The sequence below is a fragment of the Taeniopygia guttata genome, chromosome 4A (genome assembly GCF_048771995.1).
Source record: "Taeniopygia guttata chromosome 4A, bTaeGut7.mat, whole genome shotgun sequence".
Lineage (NCBI taxonomy): Eukaryota > Metazoa > Chordata > Aves > Passeriformes > Estrildidae > Taeniopygia > Taeniopygia guttata.
This window is the reverse complement of record NC_133029.1, coordinates 8767312-8778651: the sequence shown is the minus strand read 5'-3', so window position 1 is coordinate 8778651 and position 11340 is coordinate 8767312. Positions and strand designations below refer to the sequence as shown.

General features: G+C 52.1%; 1 protein-coding gene across 1 annotated transcript; it reads left to right on the top strand.

Annotated features, from left to right (window-relative positions):
• The first annotated feature begins 553 nt into the window (after positions 1-553).
• NKRF (NFKB repressing factor) lies at positions 554-9825 on the top strand. Its single transcript, XM_012573172.5, has 3 exons — positions 554-1104; positions 5226-5347; positions 7375-9825. Exons 1-3 carry the CDS (start codon positions 887-889, stop codon positions 9366-9368), a joined length of 2334 nt encoding a protein of 777 aa, XP_012428626.3. The 5' UTR covers positions 554-886; the 3' UTR covers positions 9369-9825.
• Positions 9826-11340: the final 1515 nt, after the last annotated feature.

Genomic DNA, 11340 nt, shown 5'->3' with positions numbered 1-11340 from the left:
AGCCCGCGGTGTCCCAGCGCTGCCGGGCGGAGCTCCGAGCCCGCGGGAGCGGCCGCGGTGTCCCGGCGCTGCCGGGCGGAGCTCCGGCCCGGCGGCCTCGCTCCGGACACGTCGGAGTGCGTGAGAACGGCAAAACGCCGAGGAACCGGCGCCGTTCCGCCGGTGACCTTTCTAACTTTCATGTACATTTTAAATAAAAACCACGAAAACCAGCGCGGCTGCTGTGGTGTGTGTGTGTGCGTGTGTGTGTGTGTATGTGTCTGTGCCGCTCGCTGGGCCGGCGCTCCGGACAGCTCCGCATGGTCACGGGGAAGCCGAACCCGCTGGGGATGGCGCTTCCCGGGCCCCGGGGAGAGCGGGCGGGGAGCGGGACCGGGGAGACCGTGAGGAGCAGGGCTGCCCGGGACCGTGGGGCTGCCCGGGGCCGTGGGGCTGTCCCGGGGCTGTCCCGGGGCCGCTCCCGTGCGGGGCAGCCGCCGCCAGGGGGCGCTGGCCCCGCCGCGCCGCTCCGCCATGGCGGCGGTTCCTCGCGGCATCTCGCGCGGCCGTGACGCGCGGCCACGTGACGCGGCGCCGGCCGGGCCGCGCCGTTCGGCCCCGCGCGAGTGACGGGAGCGGAACCGGGAGCGGAACCGGGACCGGGACCCGCAGCGGGACCGGGAGCGGCACCCGGAGCGCGACGGCGCCTGCGGGGCGGGGCCGCCAGGGAACGGGCCGGGGGCGGGGCAGGTGGCGGGGGAGCTGAGGCTGGGCCGGGCCGGCGCTTCCCCGGGGCCCGCAGCGAGCCGCGGCCTGCTCCGCACGTGGGGCCTGGTCCCGCCGTACGCGCCCCGGCCCGGCGGGTCCGCGCCCCCGGCGGGGTTCGGCCCCGCCGCCTTCGCCCGCCATGCCCCCGCCGGCAGAGCCGCCGCCGGCAGAGCCGCGGCCGGAGGCGGAGGCCGAGCCGGCGCTGGAGCAGTGGCGGCAGTACAGCGAGACCGACCGGCAATGGGCGCTGCGCCGCAGCTTCATCCTCCGCCACCTCCCCGCCTACCCCGGCGCCGCCATCGAGAAGTTGCTGGCGCTCTCCGTGCTCTGGACCAACCACGTCTTCATGGGCTGCAGGTGAGGCGCGGGGTCCCGGGGGCTGCCCGCAGGACGGCGGCGGTCCCGGCGCTCGCAGGACCGAGCTGCGGGCAGCGCTCGGCTGGAGGTCAGGCGGGAGAAGGGGCCGGGCTCCCCCCTTGGCCAAATCTCGGCCCCAGATGCGGTTTAGAAAGTACCGCAAAAGAGCCGGGATGAAAGGGGCTGAGACAAGAGAGCTTCTGTGCCTGGCCAGTTCTGTTTGCTGGAGGTTGCCGGTGTTTGTGTGTGGAGGGGAACAAGCCACTGGAAAAGTTTATGTGTGTTTTGCAAGGAGTTCTTGATGTCCCGCCCCCAGGACTCGTTTAGCTTTGTGGTGCTGTGCTGTGTCATTTAAGTGAGGAGAGTTTCCCTGTGAGCACAAAGCAGCCTGTACAGTCCCCTGGAGGCTCAGCTTTTGTGGGAGAAATAAATGTGGAGAAGGGAAGGGGCAGCCTTTCATCCAGCCGTACTGGCCATAGCCAAGTTCTGGGCATCTGCAGGGACGTCACCCGCGTTCACAGACGCCTTCAATAATGTGATTGTTTTTAACTGGACGGAAGCAGTTGCTTAACGACACCAACTTCTGCAAACTGCAGTGACAGAGGAGCTTGTGAGCATTGCGAGCACATAGATGGACTTTGAATGATGTTCCATCCCGCAGCCTTGTAGGAGAATACTTTGTGTCATCTCTACAGAGCAAAACCAATATTTTTAAATACAGATCTGCCTGTTTCTTTTTTTTTTTTTCCCGGGTCAAGTACTAAATTCTTCTGCCCTGCAACCACCAAAATTTAACATAGATTTTAAACAGTTTCAAATTCCAAAGCTTGAGCAGTATGTTAAAATTGAGAATATACATATATTCTTCATTCACAGTCTGTGTGCTCCATTTTAATGTGTTTGTGTGCTGTCTTAATGGGGACCTTCTCTGTGCCAGGGCTTTTGGGAATGGTGCAATAAACACTAATAGACGTGAACAACTCTGTGGGAAGGTTTCAAGTCCCCAAAACTGCTGCAGTTTAAGCCTGTCAGTGCACATACTTTCTGTGATGGACCCCTTCACCTGCAGCTCTCAGGGGAGATGAGATTTGGGCAGGATGCAGTCTGGAGCCATTATCTGAAGATGTTTCCCCAGAGCTGGTGTGCCTGGCTGGGACCACTGCACAGGAACATTCTGTACTGTTAAAACAATTCTAGCTTTACTTACAGTTGCTGGGGAAAGGAGGGACCTGCAGCATTCCCTGGAACTGCCTTTGGTGTTTGGGAAGAGCTGTTCAAGTCAATAGCTTTAAAGTTTGAGGGATTTTTGTTGTTTTCTCTTAAGTCTGTTGGCTGGTGTTTGGTTTGGGGTGTTGTTTTGCTTTGTTTTCCTAATGCCGATTTCTTGCCAGCTGTTTGTCAGAGCAGCTCAGGTGGTTAGAGCAGGGTGCTGATAGTGACAGTGATGTGGGTTCAGTCCCCATATGGGCCATTCACCCCACACTTGGACTTGATAATCCTTGTTGGGTCCCTTCCAACTCAGACTGTTCTGTGGATCTGTGAAGAACTGATCAGAGGCTTTGCTATGAAATCTGAGTGAGTGCTCTGCTGAGAGATGATGTGGAGAGCATCCAGAAAGCTCAGAAAACACAGTTTGTGAGGAAGGGGTTAAGTAAAAGGCATCATTTAGTTTAGGTGTGGATGAGAGAAGGTGCTCCTGTTCTCGGGTATGTAAAAGGTGGATGAGAATGGGGCAGTGGTGCAGGAAAGCACTATGCTCCAAAGTTACAGGTATCGAGATAAGGGATAACCTATTAAAGTCACAGCAGGGAGACTTCAGTTAGGTACTGGAGGCACTGGGTTCCTCTGGCCAGATTGGACAAACACATGTTGAGACTGGTCGATCTCCTCCCCACCCCCAGCAGAAATATGAGCCCCAAAGGTCTCCATCCTTTGTGAAGAATGAACAAGTGTCAAATCTGACGCTATTCTTGCACCCTGCAGGAAAGGGACATTGTCCATCACAGGTAATGTCATCTTGTCCCTGTAAGTCAGGGAGAGAAACAGATTCCCACTGCTCTCCCCTTTGGCTGCGAGAGGACGGGGGCATGTCCTGTTTGGAAGGACAGGTGTCTGCAAGGAAGGCGGGAACCTCCCTTGGAATGGAAAATATGACCCCCTTCCCTCCAAATTATTACAGCTTTGAAATTACGGGACTTTCAGGAAAAGGTATAGTGAAAGGAACAACAGTTCTTTACTAGAATGTGTATGCACACCCCAGGGGTGTCTGTCCGTCCCTGCACACCCCAGGTGTGTCTGTCCATCCCTGCACACCCCAGGCTGTGTCTGTCCGTCCCTGCACACCCCAGGGATGTCTGTCTGTCCCTGCACACCCCAGGTGTGTCTGTCTGTCCCTGCACACCCCAGGTGTGTCTGTCCATCCCTGCACACCCCAGGTGTGTCTGTCCATCCCTGCACACCCCAGGTGTGTCTGTCTGTCCCTGCACACCCCGCTGTGTCTGTCCGTCCCTGCACACCCCAGGCTGTGTCTGTCTGTCCCTGCACACCCCAGGCTGTGTCTGTCTGTCCCTGCACACCCTGCTGTCTGTCCGTCCCGTGTCCGTGTCTCTCAGCGCCAGCAGCAGCGCCGCAGCCCCAGCGAGCCGAGCACAGACCCAGCCCGGCTCCCCGGGCTGCAGTTCCGGGCATGGCCAGCTGAGCCCAGCCCCTCATCCCCTGGCCAGAATCTCACAGTATCTTTGTCCTTCCAAAGAGAAAACCCCCCAGGTAAGAGAGTAGCAAGCTGCACACTTCCCCCACCATAGCCATTTCTTTAGTCTCTCTTAAGTATGGGTCATTATTTTCTCTTAGTAACATATGGGATAAAATTCCATGAGACAAAGGAAAAATCCTAACCCCCAACAGGGTATCACTGCTATCTCATCTCCCTTTGATCCCACCTGGAATTTTCTTCCCATTCCCAGTTCCATTGCCTCCACTGAGGGCTGAGCTGTGCTGGTGAAGCAGGGACTGCAGTAGTCTGTGCTCAGAGTCCTCCCAGGGGTTTATATAGATCTAATTTCTGCCTGCTCCTGTAAATCAGGAGCAGAAAAAGCCGTTCTTGAGTGGAGCTTGAGTAGATTTCCAGAGTCCTTGGAACAGCAGCATTTAGAAGCTGGTGCAAATCAGTGCAGCCCTGGCTGTTGGGACAGCTGTGGGCTCCTGTCTGTGGGCAGTGCCCTGATGCTTTCTGATTTTGGGAGGTGATCATAGCATGGAACAGGTGCAGCATTGCTCTTTCCTCCTCTCTGACAGTGTGAAGCTGTCAGGGGCTGGTGTCAGGCCGTGTTTGTAGGCTCTCCTTGGATAGAAAGGTTTGGGTTTCTTTCCTATTCAGCCTTGGCGTGCAAATGGCTCGAAATCATGTGGCAGATCCCAGAGCAATGGAAAACTGAGCTGGTGGTGGATGTAAGGCCTAGAGGGATGGGACATGTGCCATGCACGTCCTACTTGTGTGAAATTGTGGGTGCTGCAGCAGGGTCAGGGTTTGCTCTGAGCTTGTCACAGCCACCTCACCTCTTTAGGTTCAGGAACCTAAAACATTTTGGTTACAGCACTCAGCTAGAATTTAGTTTGGCTTTTTAAAGAGTGGTCAGTGAAGGCTGAGTAGTGCCTTTGTAACCTGACATGGCAGCTGGGGTGTTGGTGATGTGCAGGCTCTGGCTGCTGCCCCACACAGGACTCCAGTGCCAGTCTGAGCTCCTGTGTTTGATTCAGTGAAGCTGCTGCTGCTCCTTCACATCCCAGTGTTCATTAGTGCTCCTGGCAGCTCTGCCAAACACTGTATTTTGTCTGATAATGTATTTAAATTTCAGTTTAGAACACTGTCAGTGTGGTGGCTGCATGGTTTAATCAGAAGTGGGTTCATGCAGAGCCAGGTCAGCTGGTGTATGGCTGTGTGCCCATGCCAGAGCACCTGTGGCAGGGGGACAGTGCTCAGTGCTGTGCTCTGCTCCAGCAGGATCAGAGGAGCATCTCCAAGCTGCTGTGTCTCAGGCAGCTTGAGTTGTTATTTGACATAAAGAAGCTTGTGTGTGCGTCCCTGGGGCCAGCTCTGAGGTGTTCTGCTGCTGACCCCACAGGTATGGCGTGCAGGTCATGGAGAAGGTTCTGAAGATGGCTGAAGGCATCGACATCGGGGAAACGAGGTCGTACGAGCTGGTGCCCGGCAGGAAGCTGAAGAGATACCGCTCTCCATCAGACAGTGAGTACATCTGCCGTGTTAGTGACCCTTCCCTGTCCCTGTTTGGGGACAGCCCTGGGAGCAGGGCATCAGTGTGCCACGGGGCCACCTCTGGCACAGCCAGCACAGCAAACTGGAGGGAAGTGCCCATGGTGTGCCCTGCTGGACTGCAGAGCAGCTCCCCCTGCTCTGCTGTGTGTGTGATTCACACACAGTTCTGTCTTTGCTTAAGAAAATACCATTTTTCATTTTGGTTATCAGGTAATTGGTTTCCCCTAGGGATGGTGTCTGGAATTAAATACCTGTCTGGCTTTGTGTGCTGTGGTGAGGTGTGATGTTCTGACCCAAGGAAGGGTTGTGTATCTACATAGTGATGTTCAGCTCATTGATTTTGAGTTGCAACCTGCTTGGAGCTTTGAGGGGATGGGAAGTAGACGTGATGTGTAGTTTTGGAGTTTTTCCCCCCATGCTGGACCTGGAAGAGTGCTGTATATGTTAGCTCAGTGCCATGATCTCAGGGATCAGTGTTCCAGCTGTAGCTTTTCCCGTGGAGGAGATGCAGCAGGCAGAGAGGGCTGGCAGTTCAATGGCTCTGTCTGCTGGCTGCTCCATGGCACCTTCAGAGCTGCCTGCCCTCCCTCTGGAGAGGGGCAGGAATTGTGCCTGGCTGCAGGCAGGCCCCTGTGTCAGTCAGCAGCGTGGCTGGGGAGGCACAAATGGCCAGACAGCACAGGACTCCTCTGCTCTGCCAGAGCTGCTTCCCTTACTTTGACAGCCAGCAGTCTTTCTGTGCTTCCACGGGCCAGCTGCAAAACTGAGGAGATGCTGTTCTGCTCCCGAGTTTTGTCTGTCACAGCAGCCCTGAGAGTTCTCCAGGGCTTGTTGCACAGACGGATAACGAGCTGTTCTGCTGGCAAGAGCCTTTAGGTGCTGCTGCAGTGCAGCCATCAAAAACAGATGGAGGAAGAAATGCAAACCTTGCCATAATTCATCAAAGCTGATGGGCAAAGGATTTAATGTGTAAGAGCTTTGTCACCCGATTTCAGTAGGAAGGAAGGGCTGTTTGTGCTGCATGCAGGTGTTGTTTGCACCTGCAGCGAGCTGGTGTGATACCTGTGCTGTGGTGGTTGATGTCTAGACAGTCTGACCTACAACAAGGCCACACACGTTGGCACTGGATTAGGCAGCATTTCCCAGCGCTGAGCTGGCCTTTCGCTCCTCCGATGAAATTACACACATGTACCACGTCAGCATGTGGGTGCCGAGTCTTCCACAGGAGAAGTCTCGTGTAACCCTCTCTTGGATGTAACATATTTGCTTGTCAGCTGTTTGATTCTCCCCTTCTGCAGTGGCTGTGAAGCCAGGATAGTCTGTCTAATTTGCATTTCTTGTGGTGAAACAAGAGGTCTGTCAGTGATGGGGCCCTCAGTCGCTGCAGCTGTCCCTTGAGGCATAGGCCTCAAACATTTCTTCATGTTTGCTGCCCTTTAGCCCAAAGCAATTACACTGAGAGAAAACGTGCTTCTATTAAGTCAATAACAGCCCTGTGTGTTTTGGAAAGGAGGGTTTGGTACTGCTGTGTTCCACCCCAGATGAGGAGACCTGATGATAGAGTAGTTTATCTGATGTCATCCTGCAACCCTGCAGCGGAGCCAGAGCTGAGGTTCTAGTCCTGCTCTGGTGTTCTGTTTTGTTGACCATAGTTTTACTTATTACTTATTTTAGTAGATGTGAAGAGATTAACTTCAGAAATGACCAGATGGGTCAGGGGGCAATGCTGGAAGGCAGCGTCACGTGACTAAATATGTAGATATTTTTGTGTGGTAGCTGTGAAAGTAGAAATACCACTGTAGTGACCTGCACAAGAATGAATGATTGTCTTCGATGAATTGTGAATGTCTTTTGGAAGGAAGCCTTTTGTGTTTTGGCTAAGGAATGCAAATCCTCTGTTCAGAGCCTGCAGTCTCCTCTTGAAGATCACTTTCTGAAAACAGTCTCCCTGTTCATAGCACATATTGGTAATTGTGTAATATTCTTCCATTTCATAGGTCCAGAGCCAGAAGAGGTTCCTGAGCCACCCAAAAAGGTGGTTCCCAAGTTCCTCCCAAGAGTGCGACCACGCTTTGAGCCCATACATTTTGTCACCAGCGCTGAGAAGGATGGCAAGAAGGACAATTCTCTGGATAACCAAAGGCAGGAGGTGAACCAGGAGGCAAATACAAACAGCATGGCACAGCCAGCTGAAAACTGTACGAATTCTTTTGTGAATGCACGAGAGGTGAACCCCCAGCTCTCCAGCTCAGCTGGGCTTGGCTTTGCAGGCCCAGCAGCAGCAGCCAAGAAGGCTGTGAATAGTGTGGACTCTACCACAAGCAATGCTGTGCAGGTTTCTGTTTCCCCTTCAACTGCCCCGTCTGCATCAGAGACTTTCCCTCCATCAGCAATAATGCTGAAGCAGAGCTTTATGGAGAAACTGTCAGCAGCTGTCTGGAAAAATCTTACTAATCCAGATGCAAACACTGGGACGGATAAAATTAACTTCACGTATCTTTTGACACGTTCAATTCAGGCATGCAAGACAAACCCTGAATATATTTATGTTCCTCTAAAAGAGATCGCCCCTGCTGACCTGCCCAAGAGCAAGAAGCTCCTGACAGATGGCTTCGCTTGCGAGGTGCGATGTCAGAATGTCTACCTGGCCACCGGCTACGCCGGCAGCAAGAACGGATCCCGGGATCGAGCCGCGGAGCAGGCGGTGAAGCTGCTGAAGAAATCCGTGGAAGTTCGAGTTGTTCAGCGGAAGTTCAAGCACACCTACCATGAGGACCTGGTGGTGTGTGAGGCAGGTGTGTGTCGCCCAGATTTCCCTCCCGCTCTCAAACCTCATGAGGAGTTCGTAGTTGCCAACAGGGACTGTGTCCCAATGCAGCCTGGTACTGAATCCATGAAGGGTTCTGCGAACGCCAACAAAGACTGGACTAGTTTTGTCCTCACAGAGAATGCCAGCGATGCAATAGGAATACTTAACAATTCTGCCTCATATAACAAAATGTCTGTTGAATACAAGTATGAATTAATGCCCAACCGCTCGTGGCGTTGTCAGGTGTATCTCCAAGATCACTGCCTGGCCGAGGGATTTGGCACAAAAAAGACCAGCAAGCACGCAGCAGCTGAGGAGGCACTGAAAATCCTGCAGAAGATGCAGTCAAATATAGCATCCATCAAAGTGACCCAGGTGCAGAAAGTGGGCTGCTCATCACGGGGCTCCGGAAGGAAGAAGGACCTGAAGGACTTGGTGATCTACGAGAACTCCAGTAACCCGGTGTGTACCCTGAACGACACCGCCCAGTTCAACAAGATGACGGTGGAGTACGTCTTTGAGAGGATGACAGGCATGCGATGGAAATGCAAGGTGATGCTTGAAGATGAATTCATCGCAGAAGCAGTTGGAGTGAAGAAATCTGTCAAGCATGAGGCAGCAGAGGAAGCCGTGAAAATCCTCAAAAAGACTCAGCCAACTGTTGTTAATAACCTGAAGAAAGGCACTGTTGAAGACGTCATCTCCAGAAATGAGATTCGAGGTCGATCAGCAGAAGAGGCTTTTAAACAGAAGATCAAAGAAGACAACATTGGGAACCAAATTTTAAGAAAGATGGGCTGGACAGGTGGTGGCCTAGGGAAAGATGGTGAAGGAATTAGGGAGCCTATTTCAGTAAAGGAGCAGTTCAAAAGGGAAGGACTTGGGCTTGATGTGGAAAGGGTGAACAGAATTGCTAAGAGAGATATTGAAGAGATCATTCGAAACTATGCACGTTCAGACAGTCACATTGACTTGACTTTCTCTAGAGAACTGACCATGGATGAGCGGAAGCAGATACATCAAATTGCCCAAAAGTATGGTCTTAAAAGTAAATCCCATGGGCAGGGACACAACAGATACTTGGTGGTGAGCAGGAAGCGGCGCAAGGAAGATCTGTTAGACCAGCTGAAGCAGGAAGGCCAGGTTGGGCATTATGAGCTTATCATGCCCCAAGCAAACTGAGGTGAACCAGGGACTGAGTTTGACCAGAGACTGAGTTTCCTGGACACTCGACTAAAGAAAGAGATGCTGCATTTTTCTCGTGGGTAATAATGACATTAAAGTCGTTTACTTTGGCAATATAATTTCTACAACGTTGTTAGGTGTTTAGAACGACCGAATTATGTTCAAGCGCATTAGCACAACCCAAAAGCAGTAGTGCTGTTAACTGTATGTGTCTTTGATATTACTTGTTCCTTCACATTTTAATAGTTTTGTAATAGCAAACACACATGTCCAACGAGAAGGAATTTGACATCATTTAAAATTATAGGTCCCTTACTCTTCTTGAGCAAGGAAGGAAAAAAACACTTTTTAAAAAAAATTAAAAAGCAAAGGAAATGCAGTTTGGGGGCATAAACTTGTATGTAAAATTGGTATTAATGACAACAAAAATAAAGTTTTATTTCTGGAAAAAAAAGGTTTTGTCACACTTTGTATTAAAAAAAGTGTGAAAACTTCATTATTCTTGAGAAATACATATATCTAAGTCTTGTCTCTGCTGTGTGTGTATGTACAGTATGTAAACCTTAACCAGTTTAGTGGTAGTTTTATTCATAGATTTCTACCTTGAGTCTCCCATTTTGAGAATCACTGAACGCGCCTTCATTGCCAGTGAATGGGACTGAGAGAATTCCAGCCTTTCTACCTTGGAGAACGGTTGACATGTGCAGATACCATGGTGAAGTGTGAAATATAAAAACTGGAGGTAAATGCAGAGCCCACGCTCAAAGATGCTCATGTAGCTTGTGGGGATTGTTATATAACTTATTTTTTTACTTCGAATATCAGCTATTTAACCCTGAACAAAACTGAATCTGTGCCTGGTTATTTCTCTGCTCCATCCCTGTATCGTGCTTGTGTCTGGTGAGGACGATTCCCCAGGAGATTTCTGGCCTTGCTCTGCCCATGTGCGAGTGTGGAAGCTCTCCAGGGCTGGCTTATGCCCCTGGGAGGCTGGAGTGCTCCCCTCCTTTACGGGGAAGCAGCCTCTGACCTCCCCTGTGCTGCTGTGCCAGCAGGGTTACAGGACAGTGCTCTGTGAGCCTTGGAGAACACTCACTTCATGCTTAGGAAGCTTAAGGGATAGAACTGACCTCGGCAGAGCCAGGAGTGAGGCATGCCTGGAGCTGCTGGTTATCCTGGCAGCAGTGGGGTCTGCAGATGCTTCTCTACCACTCATTCAGTCCCAGTGCAGTGTTTTTGGCAGGTCTCCTGTTGCCATGTCTCAGCCATCACCTTCAGTTTTCTGCTACTTTCATTTGCCTCTCCAAATCATGACACCCTCCTCTACCGTTTTTCCCACCTCTTGTTCTGTTCTGTTTTTAAATGCTCGGAGGGCTGAGGATGCCTAACCTCAGAATGTGTGGTGGTGAGCAGTTAAGAGGGATTTTCATCCCGCAGGGTGATGGGGAAGAGGAAAGACTGCCCTGGCAGGTGAGACTCAGGAGCAAGAGTCTTCACCCCTCTGCCTGTCTGCAGCACAGCTTCTGCCTGCTCAGTCTGGTGAGTAACAACTTGCTGCTGTGAAAAATAATATGACAGTAATTCTGGAAGTACAGGGTTTTTTTTCCATTTTGTTTGGGGTTGGTTTTTGTGCATTTCTTCTCCATATGTCTGAATTCTGCTCTCAAGAATACTGGACTGTAGCAGATGGTGCTGTAGGAGTGGAAGAAGCCTGGTACTTTCTAGGGAAAGAAGTGAAGCTCCTCCTCCCTAGCTTGGGTATGCAGCAGGTTGTTAGAGCCTGGTGATGCCAAGGAAGGCAGTAAGAATTCCACTGGTATTCCAGATGAAAAACGCCTCTCTTGGTAGAGGTGGGGCCTAGCTGCAGTCCTTGTAGCGCAGCTGGCCCAGGCAGCCTGTGCAGGATGTCGCCTTTTCTCTCCTGGGTGGCGGCTGTGACCCCCTGCCCACGCGGTGCCAGTGTGGGATC

Excerpts from the sequence above, each read along its gene's own strand:
- NKRF (XM_012573172.5), top strand. The coding sequence starts at position 887 with ATGCCCCCGCCGGCAGAGCCGCCGCCGGCAGAGCCGCGGCCGGAGGCG. Across the intron at positions 1,105-5,225 it reads CACGTCTTCATGGGCTGCAG|GTATGGCGTGCAGGTCATGG; the intron begins GTGAGGCGCGGG and ends CTGACCCCACAG. Across the intron at positions 5,348-7,374 it reads ATACCGCTCTCCATCAGACA|GTCCAGAGCCAGAAGAGGTT; the intron begins GTGAGTACATCT and ends TCCATTTCATAG.